A 23,968-nucleotide genomic window follows, 5' to 3' on the forward strand; every position below is an offset into this window, starting at 1 on the left:
GCATCTTGGTACAGCCGCACCGAGCATCCCAGGGCGGCGGGGGCGGACACCTCCGAAGGATGCTGCTGCTCTTTTGGGTGGGGAGCAATTAAATAAGGTGACCCCCCAACAAATGCCCAACAGGAAAGAAAAAGCGCATTTCCTTTCCGATTTTATTCGTTTCTTTATTAAAGCCTGATACAGAGGTGGGTGGAGAAGGGAAGAAAAAAACCCGAAGCTCGCAACATTATTTCGGACACATAATTAATAAAACTAAACCCACCCAAACACGAGGCAGCACAGCCCTGGGCACGGCTGCCCCCCCTCCGCCATCCCCCACACTGATTTTGGGGTCCCCCCACTCCGATTTATGCAAAAAGGAGCAAATTCGCTGCAAGGTTGGGTGTGCTGTGCCCTGGCTGGATCCGGCCCTTGGGTCTGAGCAGGGCAGAATTCAGCCCTGGCAGAAGCAGGGGGACGCTCGGCCAGTTTGGGAGCAATCCCGGCGGAAACGGGGCAAGACGTGGTCAGCAAGCAAGGGAAAAATCAAGGAAAAACTACACGGATTTAACTGAAATGCTAAAAAAATAAAGAGGAATGATACTAACACTAATTCATCAGTTAAAAGACGCTGCCGGACTGGTCCGTAGAGTTTAGGCCCTGACCAGGATCCTTTAAAATAAGCCTTTCTAGAAAATTGTAAATTTTTATATAGTTTCTCTCTAGTATATACACACACACACACACGGCCCCCGCCGCAGGCGGGAGCACAATCAGCCTTTAGAAATAAATTACAAACTCCCCCAGTCGCTAGCATCAAATATACAGATCACTTCTTGCAGCTGCTTTTTTTTTTTTTCCCCTCTCATTTTTTTCTTTTTTTAAGGTGCTTTTTGGGTCTTTTTTGGGGATTTTTGCTTGGTTCTGAGTGAATCCTACCTGCGGAAGCGTCGGCGTAATTTTTTTGTGTGTGTTTTTAGCATGATTATCTCCATTGCAAATATATAAATCCCCTCGCTGGACTATTTACATCCCAACCCCCAGGGATGCTGTGAGCGGCTGCGAGCGCTTGTTAGCACTGAAAGTTCGTCTGGGGAAGAGGGGCCGGGCAGGGGGGCTCAATGCCCGGGGGAGGCAGCGGGGCTGGGGGCAATGGGGGACCCCGTCCCGCTGCGTCTCCGTCCCCGCCGCGTCGCCCTGTCCCTGCCTTCCTCCTCTCTCCAGGCTCGGGTGTCTTCCTCCGGCTCCTTCCCATGCTTGGTGCCTGGTCACGGCACCGGAGTGGCCTTGGGGACGGGACGGTGACAAGGGGCATGGGCCATCCCGCCCTGTCACGGGGTGGGTAACGGCCCATGGGACCCCCCCAGCCCGGGCAGCCTCTTCCTCAGCGGGTAGCAAAGTGCGGGTGAGATCACGCCATCCAAAATGTTTTAAAAAAAAGGGGAAAAAAATAAAAAGGCTCCATTCACAGGGTGCGCAGGTGGGAACTGGGGCCCTGGGGCCGTGTCCCCAAGTCCCCCGCTGTCACCCAGTGCCCTGGGATGGCAGCAGTGGAGCTACAAGCGGGTGGGTGTGGGGGGCCGGGGGGTGCAGGGCCATCCGGGGGGGCGGGCGGCAGCGAGCCCTTAGCTGGGCATCTGCACCTCGTTGTACACGTCCGTGCCCTCCACCTCGTCGAAGGTCACCACCGCATCGTCCGCGTCCAGCTGGAGGGACGGGAAGGAGGAATTAGGTGGGATGGGGATGGGGACAGGGGTGGGGATGGGGACAGGGGTGAGGATGGGGACAGGGTGGGGATGGGGACAGGGATGGAGATGAGGATGGGGACAGGAATGGGGATGGGGAGGGGTCAGGAGTGGGGACAGGATTGAGGACAGGGACAGGGATGGGGACACAGATGGGGATGAGGATGGGGACAGGGATGGGCACAGGGATGGGCACAGGAACAGGGACAGGGATGGGGACACAGATGGGGATGAGGATGGGGACAGGGATGGGCACAGGAACAGGGACAGCACCGCAGCGGCTCCCAGCCCGTGCCGGGGCTACGTACGCATTTGAGCTCAGAGTCACTGAAGATCGTGGGCAGCAGGAAGCGCCGCAGGGGCACGGTGAGGATGAGGACGAAGGGCAGCGCCAGCGAGGCTGGGGTGGACTTCACCACCCACAGCAGCCCGAGGACGATGATCTGGGTGAAGGTGAAGAGGTGCATCCGCCAAGTCTTCACCTGTGGGATGAGGAGCCCAGCGGGGTCAGGGTGGGGGGTCCAGCATCCCGCACCCTTCCCGGGGTGCTGGGTGCTGAGGGGGGGGGCAGGACCAGTGGCCCAGAGCCCAGCGAAGGTCAGCACCAAAGGAGGAGGCTCTTTGGGGAGCCCCAAGCAATTGCAGGCAGCACCATGGGGTGCCACAGCCCAGGACATCCCCAAGCCCACGGCCACCTGGCCGGGTGACACAGGGCTCACTCACCCGGGTGACGTAGGGCTCACGGGGGTGGTACTTGGGTGGCATCAGCAAGAGCAGGATGCGGTCGAAGAGCTGGATGCCAAAGAGAGAGGTGACACCCATGTAGAGGAAGATGCCGAAGAGCACGGCCAGCGGGATGTACTTCAGGATGGGCTCCATGAGGATGGAGACGCCTGCGGTGGAGAAGGAGAGGTCGGGGAGAGTCCCTGGGGGCACCCAGCCCTCGCTGCCTGGGGTGGGAGGCACCTCCCCAGCTCACCGATGAGCACGGCCACCAAGAAGCCGCTGATGCGCTGTTCCTTGACTTCCAAGATCTGGGCCTTCTCCCCGGGAGCGGAGGTCTTGCTCATGACGGTGAGGGCGTTGGCGTGGGTGATGGTGCGGACGGTGGTGGCACTGAGCCAGGGCAAGCCGAAGAGGGCGGCCAGCCCCCCCATGGCCACGATCAGCAGCAGGTCCAGGTGGAAGCCGGAGCCCTTCACCAGCTTCCTCTCAGGCTTGCTGACGATGAGGCTGCCGGGGACAGAGAGGACGAGTTGGTGGCACAGCACCCCGGGGATGTCCCCTCTGTCCCCGTCCCACCGGCCACCCTGCGGCCCTCCCCTCCCCATACCCCCCTGGTCCTCACGTGGTGATCTGCGTCTCGAGGAAGATGAGGATGAAGACCAGGAGGGCGGGCACCACAGAGGCGAACTTCATCCAGGTGGGGAAGATCTTGTCCTTCGCCATGGGGTCGATAAACCAGTCCCGGGCAGACGCGTTGGTGACCTCCAGCCCTCTGGGGACATTCAGTTTCTGGATGGGAGCAGAGATGGGGGAGTGAGGGGATGGGGACGGGACACAGGGACAAGCACCCGGCTCCACGTGCCCTTGTTGGGGACGCCCGTTCCCCCCCCAGCCCTGCCCTCCCACTGCTCCCGGACCTGCGTGTACGTGTCCTTGATGAAGAAGTCGGCCAGCGTCATGATGAAGATGGAAATGGGCACCCCGAAGTCCCCGATCAAGCGCCGGATCTGTGGGGACACCGTGACCGCGTTAAAACCCGCCTGTGTCCCCACCCGGCCGAGGGGGTCCCCCTCGCTGTGTCCCCACTGGCAGCGAGCTCTAGCAAAGACCTCCAGAGGAGCATGCGATGAGTTTGCATGGTCTCAACCAGCCCCTTTCAGGAAACCGCACCCACCGAGCCCCCGTTTCGCCCCCACCGAGGGTCCAGTGGGGTGGGGGACACCACCGTGCCCCCGCCGTCCTCACCGTGCCAGGCAGGAAAGCGCTGTTCTTGAACTTGCGGAGGAAGAAGGCCAGGAAGAAGGTGCCGGCCATGAGGACAAGGGACAGCAGCGCCGTGTTGGGCTGCGGCACCTTGGGCTGGACCGTCAACTGCATGCTGTAATTCTGCTGTAGCGGGTGATCCTTGAAGATCTGGGGAGGGAAGGGGAGAGGGTCAGGGAGGATGGGAGACCCGCTAGCGGGTGGGGATGGGGGATCCCCCTGCACCCCTCCTGCCGTGCTGGGAGCCCCGCGGCACCATCCTGGCGGGCGCGTGGGTGCAGGGTGTGTGCCAGGGTGACCGGTGAGGCTGGGAGCTTGGCGCGTGGTGAGCAGGGGGTTATTTTTAGGCTCGGTTTTCTCCACGCTCCTTCGGAAATGAGGCTGGAGCAGGGGCTAGGTGGCACGGTGGGGACGGAGGAGCGTGGCCCCACTGCAGACCATGCGTCACCCGGGATGTTTGGGGCTGTGCTGAGCTTGTAGAGGGGTGCACGGGGGTGCCTTGGTGTGATAGGGGTCCAGGGCGTGATGGGGCATGTGTCCTGCCTGTCACCTCTCCAGCACCAGAGATGGCCCTGTGGGCACCCGGCGCACGGGGTGACACCATCCCACTGCTACTGGCCACCTGGGAAGGGGCTGAGCCAGAGGATGAGGGAAGAAATCAGGGCTCTCCAGGCAGTTCCTGGGCAAGGACCATGTCTGCTGCAGCCCAGGTGGGACATCGGCCTGGGCTTCACCTCCCTGCCCCAAAATCCCCCTGCGGAGAGAAGCACGAGCTGGGAAACACCTGGGAAGGGGGAGAAAATTCTGGGAGATGGGCTCCATCCTTCGCCTGCATCCCTCGCCCACCGTTTCTATGGAAACCCGGGGCACGACCACAATCGGCAGCCCCCCCCCCCCCCCCCCCACCGTGGGACCCCAGCGCCCCTCACCGTGATGAGCTTGGAGAAGGTCTCATAGATGAAGATGAGGGAGATGAGGAAGGAGAAGATCTCCTGGGTGTAGCGGGACAGGTAGCGCACCAGGACGCTGCCCTCGCAGGCCACCACCACCAGCACCAGCAGGATCAGCCAGAAGCCGATCCAGACCCGGCCCACGATGTACTCCATGCCATAGTTAGTGCAGAACTGGGGAGCCAGAGAGCACAGCCCCCGTCAGCCCCCCGGAGCCCCCGGCATGGGCACCCAGGTGGGCCGGAGCCCGGGGTCCCACGGTGGCCCTGCACCTCCTGCCTGGGGGTTGGGGGGTGCCGGGCCGGGGGTAGCGGTACCCCGGTGTGGCAGGACCCCTGTGGGATCACCCGCCCGGCAGAACCCCAACGGCAGCACCTGCCCGGCATCGCCTGCGCGGTGTCGCCCATGTGGCGTCAGCTATTTTGCATCACCCACGTGGCATCGTGCGCCTTGCCTCACCCCCGTGCCATCACCCCCGTGGCTCTACCTGCGCGATATCGCCCGTGTGCCGTCACCCACGTGGCGTCACCCGTGTGCCATCCCACCAGCGCCATCCTGCACGTGGCCTCTCCCCTGCGCCACCCCCCGTGTGCCATCATCCACACGACATCCCCTCACGGCAACACCCCTGTGCCACCACCCGCGTGGCAGCACCCCGTGCCTCTGCCAAGGCTGGTGGGGATACTGTGAGCCCTCTGCAGGGACCACCAACGGTGGGTGGGGGGCACCCAGGGGTGCGGGGTGGCACCCACCGAGTAGAAGGCTTCCTCGAAGACGAGGAGGGGCCCTGAGAAGCCGACGACGAGCAGGGGCTGGGCGCTGAGGATGCTGAAGAGGACGCACTGCACGCAGGTGGAGATGAGCAGCTCCGACACCCCCATCATGCCCTTGGTCTTCTCACCTGGGGGCGAGCAGAGCCGGTGGGTGCCGGGGGGCACAGCGCTGTGTCCCCCCATCCCAAACTCCACGGCACCAGGATTAGGGGGTGCAATAACCCCCCCCCGGGGGCATCCCCTGGGGATGGTGCTGCAGGCAGTGGCACCCCGCTCCCCCAGCCCCGTGTCCAGCTGGGGGACGTCCCCCCTGGCGTGTCCCCAGCCTGTCCCCCACGTTACTCAGCAAGCCTCCAAAGGTGATAGCAGGTGACAGCGCCGCAAAGTAGATGAAGATGACAGCGGCCAGGCACTGGGGGCTGAAGGCGTCCGTGATATCGCTGAGATATTTGGGGTACCGGCGGCAGATGTCCCGCACCAGCCCCCCAAAAGGTTGCCCCGTCCTGCGCAGGGGGTCGTCGTCCTTCGGCGCTGGTGCCTCCGGCCCTGGGGACACAAGCAGGTGGCCATGAGGGGACATCGCGTGCAAGGCGGGGGGGTCCCGCCAGCCATGGGGACGGGGGATTCTGGGGGTGGGCCGAGGCGGTCCCTGCCGTACCCAGGTCTTTTAGGAAGCCCTTGCCCGGCGCCTTCTTGCGGGGCTGGTAGCGGCGGCGGAGCAGCGCATGCTGCAGCGGCACCAGGCTCTGGAGGAGCTGCTCGCTCGGGGTCTCGGTGGGCGGCAGGACGATGCTGGCCTCCAGAAAGTCCTCCACCCCCCGTAGCAGGTCCCGGCGGCCCTCGGCCAGGTAGGCATCCTGGCGAAAGACCTGTGGGGTGGCCCAGGGACAGGCGCTCAGCCGCCTCCGGCACCCTTGGGTGCTGCTAGGCACCTGCCTGGCCCCTGAGCATCCCCGCGGGGATGGGGCATCGTGAGGACATGGGGACATGGGGGCATGAGGATGAGGAGGGGCATGGGGACACAGGGGCTTGGGGACAGGGGGACAAGGGGGCGTGGGACCACAGGGGCACGGGGATGTGGGATAAGGGACATAGGGGCATGGGGACATGGAGATGTGGGGGACATAGAACCACAGGAGCATGGGGACATGGTTGCTTGAACGCATGGGGACAAGGGGACGTTTGACCTCAGGGGCATGGGCACATGGGGACACAGGTGCATGGGAACATGGGAGCATGGGGCCACAGGGACGCAGAAGTGTGGGGACAGGGATGCATATGGACCTAGGGACAGGGGTGCATGGGGACAGGGAGACCCAGAGGGACGAGGGCACAGGCGCGTGGGGACAAGGGGACACAGCGGCATGGGGACACGGGGATGCGAGAACAGAGAGGGACGTGGCACAGGTGGACAAGCCCTATTAGAGGGTGCAGCCCCAGGGCTGGGGACTTCGGGGTGCTGGGGGGGCTGGCACGGTGGTGGCAGTGGCAGTGGCGGTGGCGGTGGTGGGCGAGCCATACCCTCTCGGACATCATGGTGGCGACGGCGCGGCCGATCTCGTGGTAGCTGATGTGGGGGGTGTTGGGGCCCAGGACCACGAAGAGGAAGCGGACGGGCAGGGGCACGTTGAGGACGGCGTCCAGCGTCACTGCGGCCTTCAGGCGCACGAAGGCCAGCGTCGGCTGCTCCAGGAAGGCTGCGCAGCCTGGGGGGAGGACGGGACGGGATGGGGGTCACGGGGAGCCGGGCACAGGGACATGGGGACACACAGACATGGGGACACACAGACATGGGGACGTGGGGATATGGAGACATGGGGACACAGGAGCATGGGGACATGAGGACATTGGGATACGGAGACAAGGGGACACAGGGACAGAGTTATTTGGAGACAAGATGACACAGAGGCACAGGGACGTGGGGGGACAAAGGGAATAGGACAGGGGCACACAAAGACATGAGGACACAGAGGCACAGGGACACACGGACATGGGGGCACAGGGACATTGGGACATGGGGACACAGGGGACAGAGAGACATGAGGACACGGGGGCACAGAGGAGTAGAGAAATGGGACACGGGGACGAGGGACACGGGTACACGGGGCCCAGAGAGCAGCGCTGAGCGGCAGCAGGCGGCGGCGAGGGCTGAGGACAGGGAGGGTCAAAAAAGGCGCAAGAAAAGCAGCGAGTGAGCGAGCAGGCAGACACCAAAGCTCCTGCTGTGCACCCTGGCCCCGCGCCCACCGCCCCGACCCTGCGCCCACCGCCCCGACCCCGCATCCGCAGCCCCGCTGAGCACTCACCCACGAGGACCAGCGTGGCCTCGGCATCCTTGGGGACCTGCTCGGGGAGCTGGGGTCTAGTGGCCCTGCTTGGGCTCTGTGGTGGGCAGATGAATGGCAGGAGTCAGCTGGCTGTCCTTGGTGGCCGTCCCCTGCGCGGCCCCCTCCGTCCCCTGCGCGTCCCCCTCCGTCCCCGGTGTGTCCCCCTCCATCCCCTACGTGTCCCCCTTTGTTCCCTGCAAGCCCAGCTCCCTCGCTACCACCTCTGCGCCATCCCCCAGCAATGCCTCCCCCGCTCGCATGCGCGCACGTGTACGTGCACGCGCGTGCACCCACGCGCCTGCACGCGCCTGCACGAGTGTGCACGTGCGTGCACGCGAGTGTGTGCAAGCGCACGCGCGCACGTGCGTGAGGGTGAGAGAAAGCGGCGCGCCTGGGAGTTTGGGGGGGTGTTCGTGCCTCTGCACTTGTGTGCGCTCACGCTTGTGTGAGCGTGTGCGTGTGGATAGGTGTGCGAGTGTGCACGAGCGTGCACGAGTGTGCACGAGTGCGTGTCAGCGGGTGCGTGCGCTCCCCGGGGATGCACAGCACGAGGGGACGAGCGAGAGCCCGCACACCTCCTGGTGCGCAACTGCCCGGTGTGAGTGCACGCATCTGTGCGTGTGCGCGCATGCGCCGGGGCGCACGCGTGCGTCTCCCAGCAGCCCCGCACCCCGGCTGGACCCAGCACCCCCGACCCCTGCCCCCCGCTGCCCCCTTGCCCCCCCCCGCAGCCCCGTCCCCGCTCGCCTGCTCGGGGAGGGCGAGCCTGCGCAACTCCAGGGGCTGCTGCTCCCGCAGCAGCGGCTGCTGCGTCTCTGCCTGGCCCAAGCGCTGCTCCTGTGCCTGCAGCAGGGTCCTGGCCGACTCGGCCTCGCTGGGGTGTCTAGAGCAGCGGGGGGGGGGTGTCAGGTGGGCCAGCGCCACTGACCCCCCCCCAAAACCCCATAAGACAGCCCCAGCCCCGGGGGTGCGCGGGGACCCCTAAACTGGGCTGGAAGGCAAAGCCAAATGGCGGAGGGGCTTTTCTGCCCCCGGGACTCGCTGGAGGCAGGTCCAGCCCGGACATCGGGGTCCCCCCCACGGGGCCATCAGCTCCGGCCGTACTTGTGCTGCAGCAGCAGCGTCCTCAGGATGTCCTCCTGGTCCTGCGGCTTGATCTGCCCCTCGTAGATCATCTGGTCGATGAGGACATGGGCGATGGCCGCCAGCGAGGTGGCCGCCACATCGAGGATCACGGTGCCTGCAGGGACAGCACCGTCACTGGCCGGCCGGCGCGGGGTCCCCACTGCCGTGCCAGCCCCAGCCCGTGTCCCCACCTTTGGCTAAAGCTCGCTGGATCTCCAGGAGGCTGTGGTAGGTCAGGAAGGAGAGATGGGGCTGGCCCCAGTGCCCGGTTTCCTTGAAGTCCTCCTCCAGCTTGAGCCAGTGGCCGGCCTCCATCCAGCACAGCTCCTTCGTGCTGTCCATGACCAGTTCGTGCAGCTCCACGTAGCCCTGCAGCCGGAGCCGGGGGTGTCAGGGTCCCCCCCAGCCGCACCGGGGACCCCCAGGAGCCCCAGAGCTGCGGCTGCCCGTGCTGGCACCCCCTGTGCCCTGGTGTCCCTGGGGGCCGGCGTGGGGTCGGTCCCCGGGTGCCCGCTGTCCTCCCGCCCCCAGGAATGGGGAGGGAATGGGGGTCCCTGGGGCGGCACCCACCTCATGGGTGTCCCGCTGGGACACGGGCCTCCTGCTCCCTGCCGCCTCCAGGTCCACATCGGCCTCCAACGGAGCTGTGAGCAGAGCCGCGGCCGCGTTAGCTGGTCCCTGCCCCAGCCCAGACCCCCCTGGGGTCTGTTGGAGGTGTCTCCCCCCATCACCCCCATCCCAGACCCGGCTGGGGTTGCCTGGATGTGTCCCCCGCTCCATCAGTGCCATCCCAGACCTGGGTGGGACTCGCTGGACGTGTCCCCCACCCGTTGCCCCATCCCAGACCCAGATGGGGTTTGCTGGACATGTCCCCACCTCTACAACCCCCACCCTTAAACACGGTTGGGGTTTGCTGGATGTGTCCCTCCCTCACCCCCCGCTCTGCTAGTGCCCACCTCCAGCCCCTCGCATCCCCGCAGCCTGGCAGGGTGACAGTCTGGGGACATCACCGGGGCCGGGGTGAGGGCAGGGCTCACGGCCACCGCCCTGCTCCCAGCACAGCCCTGACCCCAGCACCGAGCGCTGCCCCTTGCACTGGGACAGGGACGGGGACAGCACATCCCCGGCCAGCCAGACCCCAGGAGCCCAAGGTGTCCCCGTCCCCAGCTCCCGCCTACCTGCGGCCCCCCTGCGCTCCCCACGGCCCCGCAGGCTCCGGCCCTATAAAGCGGGGGCTGAGCCCCACGCCCCGCAGCCGCCCTGTGTGCACCATAAATCCCGGGGCACTTTGCCTTTGCTGACAGTAAACACCAGCGCGGCTCCCACCCGCCCGCGGCCGCCCCGGTGCCGGGGACAGGCTCACCCCGTCCCCCTCCGTCCCCGCTGGGGACCACCGCGGTCCCCTCGCTGCCCCTGGCCGGGTCACCTGGCGGGGCGATGCCACAAGAGCCGCATCCCGCTCTGCCGGCCGAAGGATGCTGTGCCCACGGGAGCGGGGACGGGGCGCGTCCCCCCCCCCCGGTGTCCCCGACGGCGCCGGCCGTGGCACATGGGCACGAGCCTGTCCTCGTCCCGGCCCGCTGCTGCCGCTGCCGAGCCGCCCGGCGCCAGCCAGCGTTCAGCCCCAAGTGGTTCTTGTCCTCACCCCAAACAAAGACTTTATTTATCCTCAATCAGCGGGCGATTACGGACAAGTGGCAGCGGTCACCCCGTGGCGTGCCCTGACGCCCGGGTGACGGTCACCTCGCGGAGCACGGGGCCGGGGGTGGCAAAGCCGGGATGGGCGGCACGACGGAGGGCTCGGGGGGGACACGCTGGGGCTGGGCTTCGTCCCCCGGTGCCCCTGTGGTCACTCACACTGCCCTCCGCCACGGCCGCTCGCCTGTCCCGGGGGGGCCCCGGCCGCACGCCTCCTCCCGTCCAGGTGATAGCTTCCCCGCCGGCTGGGCAAATACTGGCTGCAAAACACACACCGCCAGGATGGGGAGGTCAGCGCTGGGCACCCATGGGTGCCAGCAGCCTCCCCTTGCTGATGCCAGCTGCACAGGCGGGGCCGCATCTGGCCCCCTCCCTGATTTGGGGGACTCACCGCAGGGGCGTCAGCTCCTTGGCTCTGGCCCTCCACGCGTGCAAGGGGGACCCGGTGCCGGCGCCGGCCCCTGCGCAGAACAGGTGGCAGCGTTACCCCCTGACCTGCGTCACCCTGAGCAGGGACCCAAGGGTCTGGATGCCGGGAGCCGGCACAGCCAAAGCACCCCATCAGGGCGGCAGCTCCGAATCAACCAAGCTTCAGGCAAGGGGATGCTCTGGGGCACAGGGACCCCCCCAAACTCCCCTCGCCTCCCTCCCCTGGGGCTCTCGGTCATGGCCTCAAGGACCCTGGGTGTCCCCGAGCTCGGGCTCATCTTGGGCACCCACAGCCCTCGCACTGGAGGTGGCACCTCACTGGCTCCGGGGCTTCGGCAAAGGGTGTCACCGCCTTTGGGCGATGCGATCCCGAGGGCTGCGTGTCCCTGCCTGGCCGCCCCGGGCTCCGAGCGAGCCCCGCTGGCCATGCAATCCTGGCACATCTGTGCAACGCTGGCACCCATACAATGCTGGCACCCATGCAACGCTGGCACCCGTGCAACACGTCTGTGCAACGCTGGCACCCATGCAACGCCTTCACCCATGCAACACTGGCACCCGTGCAACACTGGCACCCGTGCAACACGTCTGTGCAACGCTAGCACCCATGCAACGCTGGTGCCTGTGCAATGCTGGCACTCATGCAACACCTCTGTGCGACGCTGGTGCCCGTGCAACGCTGGTGCCCGTGCAACGCTGGCACTCATGCAACACGTCTGTGCAACGCTGGTGCCCGTGCAACACATCTGTGCCATGCTGGCACCCATGCAACGTGGCGCTGATACAACATGGGTGCCCATGCAATTCTGGCACCCATGCAACACTGCTGCCCATGCAATGCTGTCACCTATACAACGCCGGCACCCATGCAATGCTGGTGCCATGCAACACACCTGTGCCACGCTGGTACCGATGCATAGCTGGCACCCACAAAACTCTGGTGCCCATGCAACATGCGCCCTTGAACCACTGGTGCCCCTGCAATGCTGGCACCCACCCGGTGCCAGTTCCCGCGCGCCGCTGGTGCCCCTGTGGCACCATCGCTCATGCAATGCCATCACCCATGCAACGCCGTCACCGTGCAACGCCGTCACCTAACCCTGGCGCCCGTACGACGCTGGTGCCAGTGCCGTGCCATCGCCCATGCAGTGCTGCTGCCCACGCGTGCCCAGTGTCCCCCGGCGCCCGAGGGAGCCACTCACTGCTCATCTCCTCCAGCGATAGTTGCAAGCCCTGTATGCCGCGGTCCTCGTAGCCCTCAGGGTCCAGGGTCCTCCTCATCCTCTCCTCGTAGACCTCCTGCGGGACAGAGAGAAGGGGGCTCAGCGGGGACCGGCACCCCCAGCACCTCGCCGGGGCCATGCCGGGGGTGGGAGCCGGCCGAGGCGCAGCGGCAGAGCCAGGGCTCAGGGCCGGGTCTCCCTACCTGGCCGGGCCCCTCCATGGCTCCGGGCTCGGCCCCCACCGCTGCCTCGCTGCGTCCCAGCAATCAGCCCGGCCGCACCATAACCCAGCGCTCTGCGGCATCAGGGCAGGCGCAGGGGGAAAGGGAGAGAAAACATGTTAGGAGGGGCCGGGGCAGCGCTCGGTGCCCCCCAGGACGTGGGGTTTGTCCCCTGGGATAGGGCTGGGGCCGGACGCCGCGGCTGTTCCCGCAGCCCCTGTCCACGTAACCAGGTCCCCACGGGCCGGGAGGTCCCGGGGCCGGGGGTCCCCAGGGAAGCGGTGCCCTGCCCTGCCGCCGTCCAGGATGGGAACCGACGTCAGGCGCCGGCAGAGCCCCGGCAGCTTCCCACCAGGGACGCGGCATCCCGCCCCAGCCCACCCGTGCCCATGCACGCTGGCCAGTCCTGCTGTGTCATGCGCCCGGGGGTCAGGTGCCCTAAGGACCCACACCCAGGGGTCAGGTCCCATATGGACCCATACGTATGGGCTGCGTCCCGCATGACCCCTCACATGTGGGTTGGGTCCCATATAGACCCACGCACAGCAGCTGGGGTCCCACACGGCAGCACCCGGGCCCCCCAGCAAGCCCCCGCAGCCCCTGGCAGAGCACTGGGGTGAGAAAGGGGAAACTGAGGCACAGCTGCCCTCACGGGGGCCTCTCGAAGCGGGACGGCACAAGCACCCTGCAGCAACCCAGGGTGCGGCAGCCGGGGGGGGGGGGCGGGACCCTGCTGCCCCCCCCCCCAAGCACCCAAAGCCTCTGCAGCCCCCGGGGCGGTGGGTGGGTGCCTGGAGGGGGGAAGGTGCAGCCTGTGCCTGCACCCCCCCCCGCACCCCCCTGTGCCCCCCCGGGCTGTGTCCGTCCCCCCCCCCCCCCGCAGCTGCCCCGGGACCGTGCCGGGGGACAACCGCCAGGGGGCGCCCTGCTCCCGCACTCCGCCCCCCCTCCAGCCCCCCCCCCCCCTCCCCCCCCACCCCCCCACCCCCCCGGGGCAACCCCGGAGGGACCAGGCCTCCGGGACCCCCCATCCCCCGTATCCCCCCCGTGACTCCCCACCCGCCCCCCAGCCCAGAGCCTGCGGGGGGTGCCCTGCCCCGGCACCCCCAGCCCCCTCAGCCCCCCGTGGGGACCCCCCAGGTTGAGAGGGGGACAGGGACCCCCAGCTGCCCCCCCGCCACCTCGGCCCAGGAACCCCACACGGGGGGCTCACGGGGGGGGGACGGACGGACTGCAAGGTCAGGGCGTGGGGGGGCTCTGGGGGGGGAGCAGCCCCCCCCGGTCTCACCAGGGTGCTGCAGGAGCTCGCTCCTGGCCGGGGGCCGCGGGAGCCAGGGTGGGGGCACGGAGACCCCGCTGGGGCCACGGGACCCCCGATGGGGCGTGGGAGCCGTGGCGGGGCCACGGGAATCACGGCCGGCTCCGGACCCGGCCTCCTCCTTCCTGCCCCGCCTGGCCCCGCAGCGCCGGCGGCCCCCGGCCCCCCCAGGCCGGCCCGTCCCGGGGCCCCGGCCCCCCCGGCCCCGCCGCTGGCTCTTGCATCAGCCCGGTGCGCCGGGCTGCACCCCGCCGATAACGCCCAGCCGGTGCCGGCCCCCGCCCCGCTCCCCCCGCCGCCACCCAGGTCCCAGGTGGTGCCCCGAGGCCGGGGTGAGGGGCTGGGGGACTGCGGGGCATGGGGCACCCTGCACCCAGGTCAGCCGGACCTGCTGAATCCATCCCCGTGCCACCCTGCACCGTATAGAGCCCATACGTTCTACAGGGTGTGTGCGGTATAGAGCCCACACCTCCTGCGCCCGCTATCTCGTGTGCACGGTATGGAGCCCATTCCTCCTATACGATACACCCCATGTGCACAGCATAGAGCCCATACCTCCCGCATCTTGTGCATGGTATGGAGTCCATACCTCCTACACCATACAACCCACGTACGCAGCATAAAGCCCGTATTGCCTACACCACATAGCCAATGTCCTCAGTATAGAGCCCATACCTCCCACACCATGCGGCTAGCATGACTCAGGACCGGACTCATGCCTCCTACGCCATATATCCAGCACGGCTCAGTATAGAGCCCATACCTCCCAAAGCACACATCGCACATGCCTCGGCATGGAGCCTATACCTCCCACACTATCCGTGCAGCATGGGTCCATGCAGGACCTCCCTCCCACAGCAGGTACTCAGTATGGAGCCCATACATCCCACGCCATCCATGCAGTGTGGCTGGGATCCCTCATGCAGCAGGTACCCAACGTGGCTCAGTATGGAGCCCATACATCCCACACCATCCACATGGCGCAGCTGGGCTCCCTCCTGCAGTGGGTACCAGCCTGGCTCGGTATGGAGCCCATATATCCCACGCCATCCATGCAGTGTGGCTGGGATCCCTCATGCAGCACATACCCAACGTGGCTCAGTATGGAGCCCATACATCCCACACCATCCACATGGCGCAGCTGGGCTCCCTCCTGCAGTGGGTACCAGCCTGGCTCAGTATGGAGCCCATACATCCCATGCCATCCATGCAGCGTGGCTCTGTGCAGGACCTCCCTCCCACAGCAGGTACTCAGTATGGAGCCCATACATCCCACGCCATCCATGCAGTGTGGCTGGGATCCCTCATGCAGCAGGTACCCGACACGGCTCAGTATGGAGCCCATACATCCCACGCCATCCACATGGCGCAGCTGGGCTCCCTCCTGCAGTGGGTACCAGCCTGGCTCGGTATGGAGCCCATACCTCCCATGCCATCCATGCGGCTCCGTCCCGCGGTGGGTACCACCACGGCTCAGCATGGAGCCCATACCCCGCTGGCCCACAGCATCTCCCACCCCAGCACACCCCGCTGACAGACCCCACCCCACGCCGGGGGCACCCCGGGGTGCTCCCCCACCCCCTGCTCCCAGCACCCAGGGACACCCCGAGGCGTTGCCGCCGCCCGTGACCCCACACCTACCCTGGGGTGACTCCGCGACGCCCCTGCCCTCGCCGCCAGCCCCTGCCCGGGCTCTGCCTGCTGCTGCCCGCGGCGAAAGAGCCGTGCGGCGCAGGGGAGCGCGCCCAAATGCCCTGAGTCACGCTCACCTCCCTAATCTCCCCCCCCTCGGGCTCACCCGGCCCCCCCGGGGCCCCCCGTAAACAAGGTTATCGGGGCGCAACATCTTGCGGTGTCGAGGCTGCGCCCTGCCTGCTGCCTGCCTGCTGCCTGCTGCCTGCCCGTGCCCCGCAGCCCTCCCCAGCCGCTCACCCTGCCCCAGCGCGGCCGTGCCGTGCTCCCGGTGCCCCCCACTATCTTGTTTACGAGGCTCCGGGTTTCCCTGCGAGGAATCCCCGGGAACCCTCTGGCTGTCCCCCTCCTTCACGGGGGGGTTGGGGTTTTCTCTTTTTTTTTTTTTTTTTTAAAAAAAAAAAAAAAAAAGGGGGGTTCCTGAGGAGGTTCCCCCGGGGGAGGAGGTGCGAGGTGCCGGCGGGGCCTGGTGGGGACAGGGGGACAAGGCCAGGCTTCCGTCTGTCCCCTGGGACCGCCGTCCCTGGGGTGCTCTGCAGAGGGGTGGTGGGATGGGAACGGCTGCTTCGGTGCAGGCTGAGGGGGTGCGTGCGCGCGCGTGCGTGTGCGCGCGCGCGTGAGCGGGCCTCTGTGTGCACGTCTGTGCGTCCACGCCTGTGTGCAAGCGCGCGTGTGTGCGTGCAAGTGCGTGCATGCGTGGGTGTGCATGCACATGCGTGTGCGCGTGTGCGTCGTGCACGGGTGTGCGTGCTCAAGCCTGCATGTACGTGTGTGCACGTGTGCATGCGCGCACGTGTATGCGTACACATATATGCACGTGTGTGCGTGCACGTGCGTGTGTCTCTACATTTACAACCTCCCTAAAGGGCTGCCAGCCCCCAGCCCCAAATCGCAGGCTGCAGGGAAGGGGAGAAGGGTGAGCTGGGCGAGCCTTGCACACACACGCACTCATGCAGACACACGTGCACGCGTGCACACGCATGCACCAGCCACCCCGGTGCTCGGGGACACCCACAGGGACGTCCCGGCTGCTCGTGGCCCAGCCCGTGGGGTCGGGACGGCACTGGGCCCCCCTGCGCCAGCCCCGTCTGGGGGGACCATCCAGGCTGGGGGCCACAGGCTGCTGGCCTGTCCCGCACTTTGGGGACCTGGTGGCACCCACCACGGGGCCGTGGGGCCGGGAGGTGCGATAGCTGCGGGCTGGGTGCTCCGATAATGGCCCCCGGCGTTATCTGGGTGCTGCCAAGGGCTCCCCTCCCTGCAGCAGCCCTGGGGATTTTGGGGGTCCCTCCCCCCTGGGGTGCCCCACTGTCCCCCCGACTGGGTGCTATGTGCTGGGACCCCTTTGCAGGGGCAGAGGAGGGTGTGGGGCACCCTGGGGGGCACAGAGAGGGGGAACGTGTCCCCAAAGGTCGTGGCGGGAGGGTGCCTCTCTGCTCAGGGTGACTCTGATTTATCTGGGTGCTGCAGGGGGGGGACGTGGGTGCCCGTGGTACTCACCCCCCCCCCCCGATTTCCCTGTCACATCAGTGGGGAAACTGAGGCACGGCACAAAAGCGGGGTGCTGGGAGCATTGTGGGGGTCCCCCCCCCAGCACAGCCAGCCACCCAGGGGCTCACACCTCACCCCCTCCCCCGTTCGGGGGGTCCCACGCACCCCACAGACCCGCGGGGAGGGGTGATGCTCAGCATCCCCCCAACGCGGGGACCCCAGGCAGGGAGGGGGTCTGCCCAGGGTCCGGCCGAAGCCTGTGTGTCCCCCCCCCCACCCGTGGCTCTGCCCACGGGGTCCCCACCGGTGGCACGTCATGGCGAGGGGCTGGGCCCTGCGGGGAGGAGGGCCCCCCTCGGGGACCGCTGCCCCCCACCGCCATCCCCCCCTTTATTCCCCCCGTCCCCTCCCTCCCCAGGGGAGAGATTTGGGGGGCCGGGGGCGGGGAGAGGCCCAGGCCCCGCATCCCTTTGGGGGGGCGGCGCACGGCCCGTTGGCGTGGGCATCGGGGGGGGGCGGCGGAGCAAAGCCTGCGCGGTGCGGGGGGCCGTGGCGGTGGCGCGGGGGGGGGGCCCACGGGAGAAGGGGCATCGCCCGTGGCCGTGGCCCTGCCGGCTCGCCCCGCTCTGGATGGAAGCGAGCTGCGTGCAGGCTGCCATGGCTCTGGGGCTCTCCTCCAAGAAAGCCTCCTCCAGAAACATCGCCGTGGAGAGGAAAAACCTCATCACCGTCTGCAGGTGGGGGCTGGCCTGGCGGGGGGGCGGGGGGGGCACCCGAAAATAGAGGGGGGGTGTGGGGTGGGGAGAGGGGTGGGGAGAGAGAGGACCACCGCTGCCGGGGATGGAGATGGGGGGAGGGGGATGGGGAGGGGGGGTGGGGAGGAGGGATGGGGGGGTTCATACCACCACCCCCCCCCCCCAACCCCGCGGCCCCTTCGCCCTGGGGGGGGGATTTTTTGTTGTTGCTGCAGTCGCTTTTTGGGGGGGGAATTCAGATTTGGAGGCGGGGAGGAGGAGGAGGAGGAGGAGGATGGGGATGCGGGGAAGGGGGGGCCGGGGGGCTGCGGGCGGTAGGGCTGGGGGGCCGAGGGGGGGGGGAGGGGTGGGCGAGGGGGGGGCCGTGGAGACAACGACAACATGGAGGCTGCCGGTGCCGGGGATGCCGGGGGCAGCCGGGTCGGGCGGGGGGTGGTGCGGGGGGGGCGGAGGGTGCGGGGGGGGGGCTGGGGGTCGGGGGCAGCGGGACCCGGGGGGGCTGGGGCCGGGGACCCCCCTGCGGGCGGGGGGCCGAGGAAGTGACGTCAGGGCCCCGCTCCGGGCGGGGATGGAGGGATGAAGGCGGTGGGGATGGAGGATGAGGGTTGTCATGGCGACGCCCGGCTGGACCGGGGCGGGGGGGGGATGATGTGGGGACAGGGATGGGATGGTGGGGCCAGGGCGGGGGCACAGGGACAGTGGCCAGCGGTGGTCCCTGCCTGTCCCCTGCCCCCCCCCGGGCTCCTGGTTAGGGGCTGCTTGTGCTGGGCTGTGACCGGAGCCTGGCCCCGGGGCTGCTGGGGGGGATGTGGGGGGCACGGAGGCTTGGGGTCACCGTGCCAGGGACCCACATGTCCTGCTGTTGGGGTCTGGGGGACCCCCGGGCTTCTCGCCATGGCACGGGGCACCTCCAGACCCTGCCGTCATGACATGGGGACCCCCTGGATCTCCTCGCCATGGCACGGGGCACCTCCAGACCCTGCCGTCATGACATGGGGACCCCCTGGATCTCCTTGCCATGGCACGGGGCACCTCCAGACCCTGCCGTCATGACAAGGAGACCCTCCAGGGCTCCTCATCATGTCACGGGGCACCTTCAGACCCCACTGTCATGACACGGGCACCCCCTAGATCTGCTCGCCATGGCATAGGGCACCTCCAGGCCCTGCCGTCATGACAAGGAGACCCTCCAGGGCTCCTCATCATGTCACGGGGCACCTTCAGACCCCACTGTCATGACACGGGCACCCCCTAGATCTGCTCGCCATGGCATAGGGCACCTCCAGGCCCCTCATCCTGACACCAGGATGTCTCCAGACCTCACTGCCGTGCCATGAGGCACCTCCAGACCCCACGGCCATGATGAGGCACGTGGAGGCGTGTGGTGTCATAGGGATCCCCAGTCTCGCCCTCCCCACGTGTGGCCGTGACCCACAGCTGGGGTGACCCCCACCCATGCAAACACCTTCCCCATCCCCTGCTGTCCTGCCGGGCTCAGCAGGTTTTGTGTCTTCGGCATCTCTCTCCACCAAGCACGAGCGGCCGGGCGGAAGGGGAAGCCATCACCGCCCGCGCACGGCCAGGGAGGAAGGGGGCCTTTGTTCGCCCTTCCTGGCCACTTGCACAGCAGGGGAGCGGCGGCCGCCCCGGTGGGCTCCCTGGGGACATGGGGACACAGGGGTCAGCGAGCCACAGCCCGCAGCTCAGCCCGCCGCCCTTTTCCCACTGCTGGGCTTGAAAGCCAGTGTCTGCAAAAGCATTTTGTTCCGTTGCAAAAACCTAAAACCTGTGCTGGGTGCTGGGTGCTGGGCACTGGTTGCAGAGTGCTGGATGCTGGGTGCAGGGTGCTGGGTGCCCGTCCCCTCCCACCCGTGACGCCTGTCCCCCCGCCAGGTTCTCGGTGAAGACCCTGCTGGAGAAATACACGGCAGAGCCCATTGACGACTCCTCCGAGGAGTTCGTTAACTTTGCCGCCATCCTCGAGCAGATCCTCAGCCACCGCTTTAAAGGTAACGGTGGCCTGCGGGGACAGGAGCCCGTGCAGCCCCTGGCGTGTCCCTGTCCCCATCCCTGTGCCGCACGGTGGATGGGGATGCATGCATGCGCATGCTGGCACCAGCGAGCACGTCTGGGCTCTGGCTTGGGGCTTTCCAGGCCGACAGGCTTTGCCGGCACGGCAGCCCCCGACTGCAGCCCCTCGGTCCCCGCAGGCCCCGTCAGCTGGTTCAGCTCGGATGGGCAGCGCGGGTTTTGGGACTACATCCGCCTGGCCTGCAGCAAGGTCCCCAACAACTGCGTCAGCAGCATCGAGAACATGGAGAACATCAGCACCTCCAGGGCCAAGGTCAGGAAGGTGTCAGCCCCAGCCCTGTCCCTATCTCTATCCCTGTCCCCATCCCCATTCCTATTCCTGCCCCTGTTTCCATTCACACCCTGCCCCTAGCACATGGACCCATCCCTATTCCTATCCCCATCCCATCCCCATCCCCTTGTCCATCTCTATCCCCACCCCCATCCTATCTCCATCCTCATCCTATCTCCATCTCATCCCCATCCCATCCCCATCCCATCCCCATCCCATCCCCATCCCCATCCCCATCCCCATCCCCACCCTGTCCCATCCCCATCCCCATCCTGTCCCATCCCCATCCTCATCCCCATCCTCATCTCCATCCCCATCTCCATCCCATCCCATCCCATCCCATCCCATCCCATCCCATCCCATCCCACCCCATCCCCATCCCTGTTCCCATCCCTCTCTGCCCCCGTCCCCATCCCCTCTGCCCTGCCCTCCTGCAGCCCCATCTCACCCCATAGGACCCCACAGAGTCACTGGGGTGAAACAGGAGCTGTGGGTCCCCACTGGGGGATAACGGGACCAAAAGCAGCTCCCGGTTGGGGACCACCCGCCTGCCGGTGGCCAGAGCCCCAGGGGCAGGCGGGAGCGTGGCGGGGGGCAGCTGAGGGTGGCACCCGATGAGCAGCCGATGGTGGCACCCATCCTCAGGGCTGCCCCGCGGGGCGATGCCTTGCAGGGCCGGGCCTGGATCCGCGTGGCGCTGATGGAGAAGCGCATGTCCGAGTACATCTCCACGGCCCTGCGGGACACGCGGACCACCAGGTGAGCAGCCCGTGGCACGGCCGGCCCACGGCCACACGCACGCCTGCGCCGCCCCGGGAGCGTTAAGGGTGTGCGGGTGCACCAGGGTGGGCACCGCGGTGCGTTTCGGGGTGCCGGCGGGTGCACGTGCAGCCACGTTTTTCCCCGCAGGCGGTTTTACGACGATGGGGCCATCATGCTGCGGGAGGAGTCCACGGTGCTCACGGGGATGCTCATCGGGCTCAGCGCCATCGACTTCAGGTAGGGGCGGGTGGCACAGTGGGACGCAGGCACCTGGACCCCACCATCCCCACCGCCGGCCCCCCGGGGCTGCCCTGACTCTCTGCTCCTTCTCCTGCCACCACACAGCTTCTGCCTGAAGGGCGAGGTGATGGACGGTAAAACGCCCGTGGTCATCGACTACACGCCCTACCTGAAGTTCACGCAGAGGTAAGAGCTGGGGTGCCCTGCCTGGGGTGAGGACCCCACCGTCTCTCCCCTGGCACCCCATCGGGGCTCAGACGGGCTCCCCTCGTGCGTGCCAGCCCCCCGCCGCGGTGCTGTCCCCGCTGACCCCCGTACCCCCCCAGCTACGACTACCTGAGTGAGGAGGAGGAGCGGGGCAGCGTGGAGAGCAGCACGAGCGAGGACAGCTCCCCCGAGCACCCCTACCTGCCCCTGGTCACCGACGAGGACAGCTGGTACAACAAGTGGCGCAAGATGGAGCAGAAATTTCGCATCGTTTATGCCCAAAAGGTACTGGGAGCTGGGATGGGGCTGGCAGGGTACCAACCTCCCTGGGATGCTCCAGCCCGGAGCATCCCCCCGCTGCTCCTGCAGCCCGGTGGTACCTGCAGCCAGCCGTCCCGCTGCTGCGGTGACCCAGCCCGCTCCTTGTCACCCTGGGTGGCCCTGGGGATGTGGGGGGGTCTGGTGGAGGCAACGGGGAGCTTCTGACGGTGGTCTCGCGCAGGGGTACCTGGAGGAGCTGGTGCGGCTGCGGGAGTCGCAGCTGAAGGACCTGGAGGCGGAGAACAAGCGGCTGAAGCTGCGCCTGGAGGAGGTGATGGTGCAGAACCAGCTGGAGAAGAGGGAGCTGGAGGGCGTCATCCTGGAGCTGCAGGAGCAGCTGTGAGTGGGGACCTGCCACTGCTGCCGGGCGCGGTGGGCGGGGGGGTCCCTGGTGCCTGGGTGCCCCATGGGCTCTGGGTGGGTGGTGGGTCTCCAGTGCCGCACCGACCCTGAGGGGCAGGGTGAGTGGTGGTCCCCCGCACCCCATACACCCTGTGGGGTGTGATGGGTGGGGGGTTCCCAGTGCCGGGGTGCCCCATATGCCCTGTGGGGCACAGTGCTTCCCCAGTGTCCCGTATGCCCCACGGGATGTGACGGGTGGCAGGTCCCCGGTACCCAGGTGTGCCATATGTGCCGTAAGACCCCGCTGTCCCATATGCCCTGCGGGACGTGGTGGGTCCCCAGTGTCCCATATGCTCCATGGGCCGTGTCACCCGGCAGGTCCCCGGCACTCACAGCTGTGCCGGGTGCTGAGCACCCGCCTTTACCGCAGGACGGGGCTGATCCCCTGCGAGAACCCGCAGCTGGCCCAGCTCTCCAAGGAGATGGTGACGCCCCTGGTGAACCAGTGGCCTTCGCTGGGGACCCTCAACGGCAACGAGAGCGGCTCGGACAGCAAGCTCTACAGGAGGTAACCCCCCCGGCAGGGGCAGAGCTGCCCCGACCTGCGCCCAGCGCCCCATCCTGCCCCGGGGGGGTCTGCCCCGGGCAGGGGACGGGGAGAAGGGCTGGCCCTGGCTGGCGGGGCTGTCCCGGCCCTGGGGGCCGCGGCGTGGGGGGGGGCTCAGCGCCGTCCCTCCGCAGGCACAGCTTCGTGAGCACCGACCAGCTCTCGGCCGAGAACAGCCTCAGCTCTGACTCCCAGCGCCTGGGCGAGGGCAAGCGCGAAGGCGAGCCCTGGGGGCCCTTGGGTAAGACCCCCCCCCCCACCGTAGGGTGTCCCGCGGAGCTCAGCATGTCCCCCAACACACACTCAGGCGTCTGGACCCCCCCTGTTCCCCCAGCAGCCCCCTCTTCATGCCGGGGATGCTGTCCCAACAGTGCAAGGACGCCCAGGTCCCTCTCGGAGTGGTGGTCCCCATCCCCGTCCCCCCGCGGCAGGGTTGGGGTGCAAGGCCGCAGCCCCCCGCGATGCCAGCGCCCTGTTCTGTGCCCGCAGGGAAGGACCCCACGCCCTCCATGCTGGGGCTCTGTGGCTCCCTGGCCTCCCTGCCCAGCTGCAAGTCCCTGGCCAGCCTCAAGTCCAACGAGTGCCTGGTGAGCGACAGCACCGAAGCCAGCCCGACCCGCAGCCCCAGCTGAGACCCCCGGCCCCCTCGCCGCCCCACGGCCCAGCCGCCCGGCCCAGCATCGCGGCGGAGGACTGACCTCGTCCCCCTCCTCGCCAACCCGGGACCGACGAGGGACTCGCCGAACCCACGGGGGAGGCTGGGGACGGGCATCCCCCTCCTCATCTTGACACCCCACCCCGGCTGCGCCTCGGACCCCCAGCCCGGTTCCCTGCCTGGAGACACGGACCCATTGGGATGGGGGATGCCGGACCAGGACCCATGCGAGCTGGGGATGAACTGTGCCGTGGGGGACACCGGGAGCGACCGCTGCTGGGGAGCAAGGGAGGGGGCCGCGGCCAAAGCCCCTCCAGGGGTGAGGGTCTGGGTACAGCCCGTGTCCGTCCCGCTCAGCCCACGGGCACTGCTCTTCCCTTGTGTGCCCACCCGGGCTTCGCCTGCCCTCTAGTGCCCAGCCTCCCCCCGGCCCCCCCTCGCACCCAGGCGCTGCAGGGGGGCTGGCCTGTCCCTCCCTTTGGGGACCAGCTGTCCCTCCTTGCAGCAGCATCCCCACAACAGGGCTAGCCCCCCCCCCCCCTTCCCATCCTCCCCTGGGTTTCGGGTTATTTTGGGTGATTTTGGTTTTTAATTCAGCCCCATCTGCCTTGTTGGAGCAAAAGGAATCAATAAACGCAGCAAGCTGAGCTGGCCTACCTGAGCTCCCCCCCCCCAAGGCAGGAGAGGGAAAGGGGGGAAAAAGACCCCTCATGCCCCCAGCCACAAGGTCCCATCCCAAGTAGGGATGCTGGGGGGG

The 23,968-nt window shown here is 67.5% G+C and overlaps 2 protein-coding genes across 3 annotated transcripts; one reads left to right on the top strand and one right to left on the bottom strand.

The window, feature by feature from the left end:
* Positions 1-696: 696 nt before the first annotated feature.
* Positions 697-15,549, bottom strand: SLC4A1 (solute carrier family 4 member 1 (Diego blood group)). The gene is made up of 22 exons (XM_075522663.1): positions 15,419-15,549; positions 12,442-12,533; positions 12,218-12,314; positions 10,978-11,047; positions 10,746-10,846; positions 9,459-9,532; positions 9,080-9,257; positions 8,868-9,003; positions 8,515-8,646; positions 7,743-7,816; positions 6,958-7,142; positions 6,095-6,305; positions 5,779-5,982; positions 5,416-5,564; positions 4,643-4,837; positions 3,696-3,863; positions 3,368-3,457; positions 3,073-3,239; positions 2,704-2,957; positions 2,448-2,617; positions 2,033-2,206; positions 697-1,685 (listed from the first exon to the last, which is right to left on the bottom strand). Exons 2-22 carry the CDS (start codon positions 12,457-12,459, stop codon positions 1,605-1,607), a joined length of 2,928 nt encoding a protein of 975 aa, XP_075378778.1. The 5' UTR covers positions 12,460-12,533; positions 15,419-15,549; the 3' UTR covers positions 697-1,604.
* Positions 15,550-17,529: 1,980 nt separating this feature from the next.
* On the top strand, positions 17,530-23,851 carry RUNDC3A (RUN domain containing 3A). 2 transcript variants are annotated; one of them, XM_075522659.1, is made up of 11 exons: positions 17,530-17,697; positions 19,609-19,724; positions 19,926-20,059; positions 20,751-20,836; positions 20,987-21,076; positions 21,185-21,265; positions 21,406-21,571; positions 21,789-21,946; positions 22,380-22,517; positions 22,691-22,797; positions 23,046-23,851. In XM_075522659.1, the coding sequence occupies exons 1-11, from the start codon at positions 17,591-17,593 to the stop codon at positions 23,186-23,188; spliced, it is 1,326 nt and encodes a 441-aa protein (XP_075378774.1). In that variant the 5' UTR covers positions 17,530-17,590; the 3' UTR covers positions 23,189-23,851. The 2 variants fall into 2 exon arrangements, with proteins under 2 accessions (XP_075378774.1, XP_075378775.1); XM_075522660.1 differs by lacking the exon at positions 22,691-22,797.
* Positions 23,852-23,968: the final 117 nt, after the last annotated feature.

The sequence above is a fragment of the Mycteria americana genome, chromosome 22 (assembly GCF_035582795.1).
Source record: "Mycteria americana isolate JAX WOST 10 ecotype Jacksonville Zoo and Gardens chromosome 22, USCA_MyAme_1.0, whole genome shotgun sequence".
NCBI lineage: Eukaryota > Metazoa > Chordata > Aves > Ciconiiformes > Ciconiidae > Mycteria > Mycteria americana.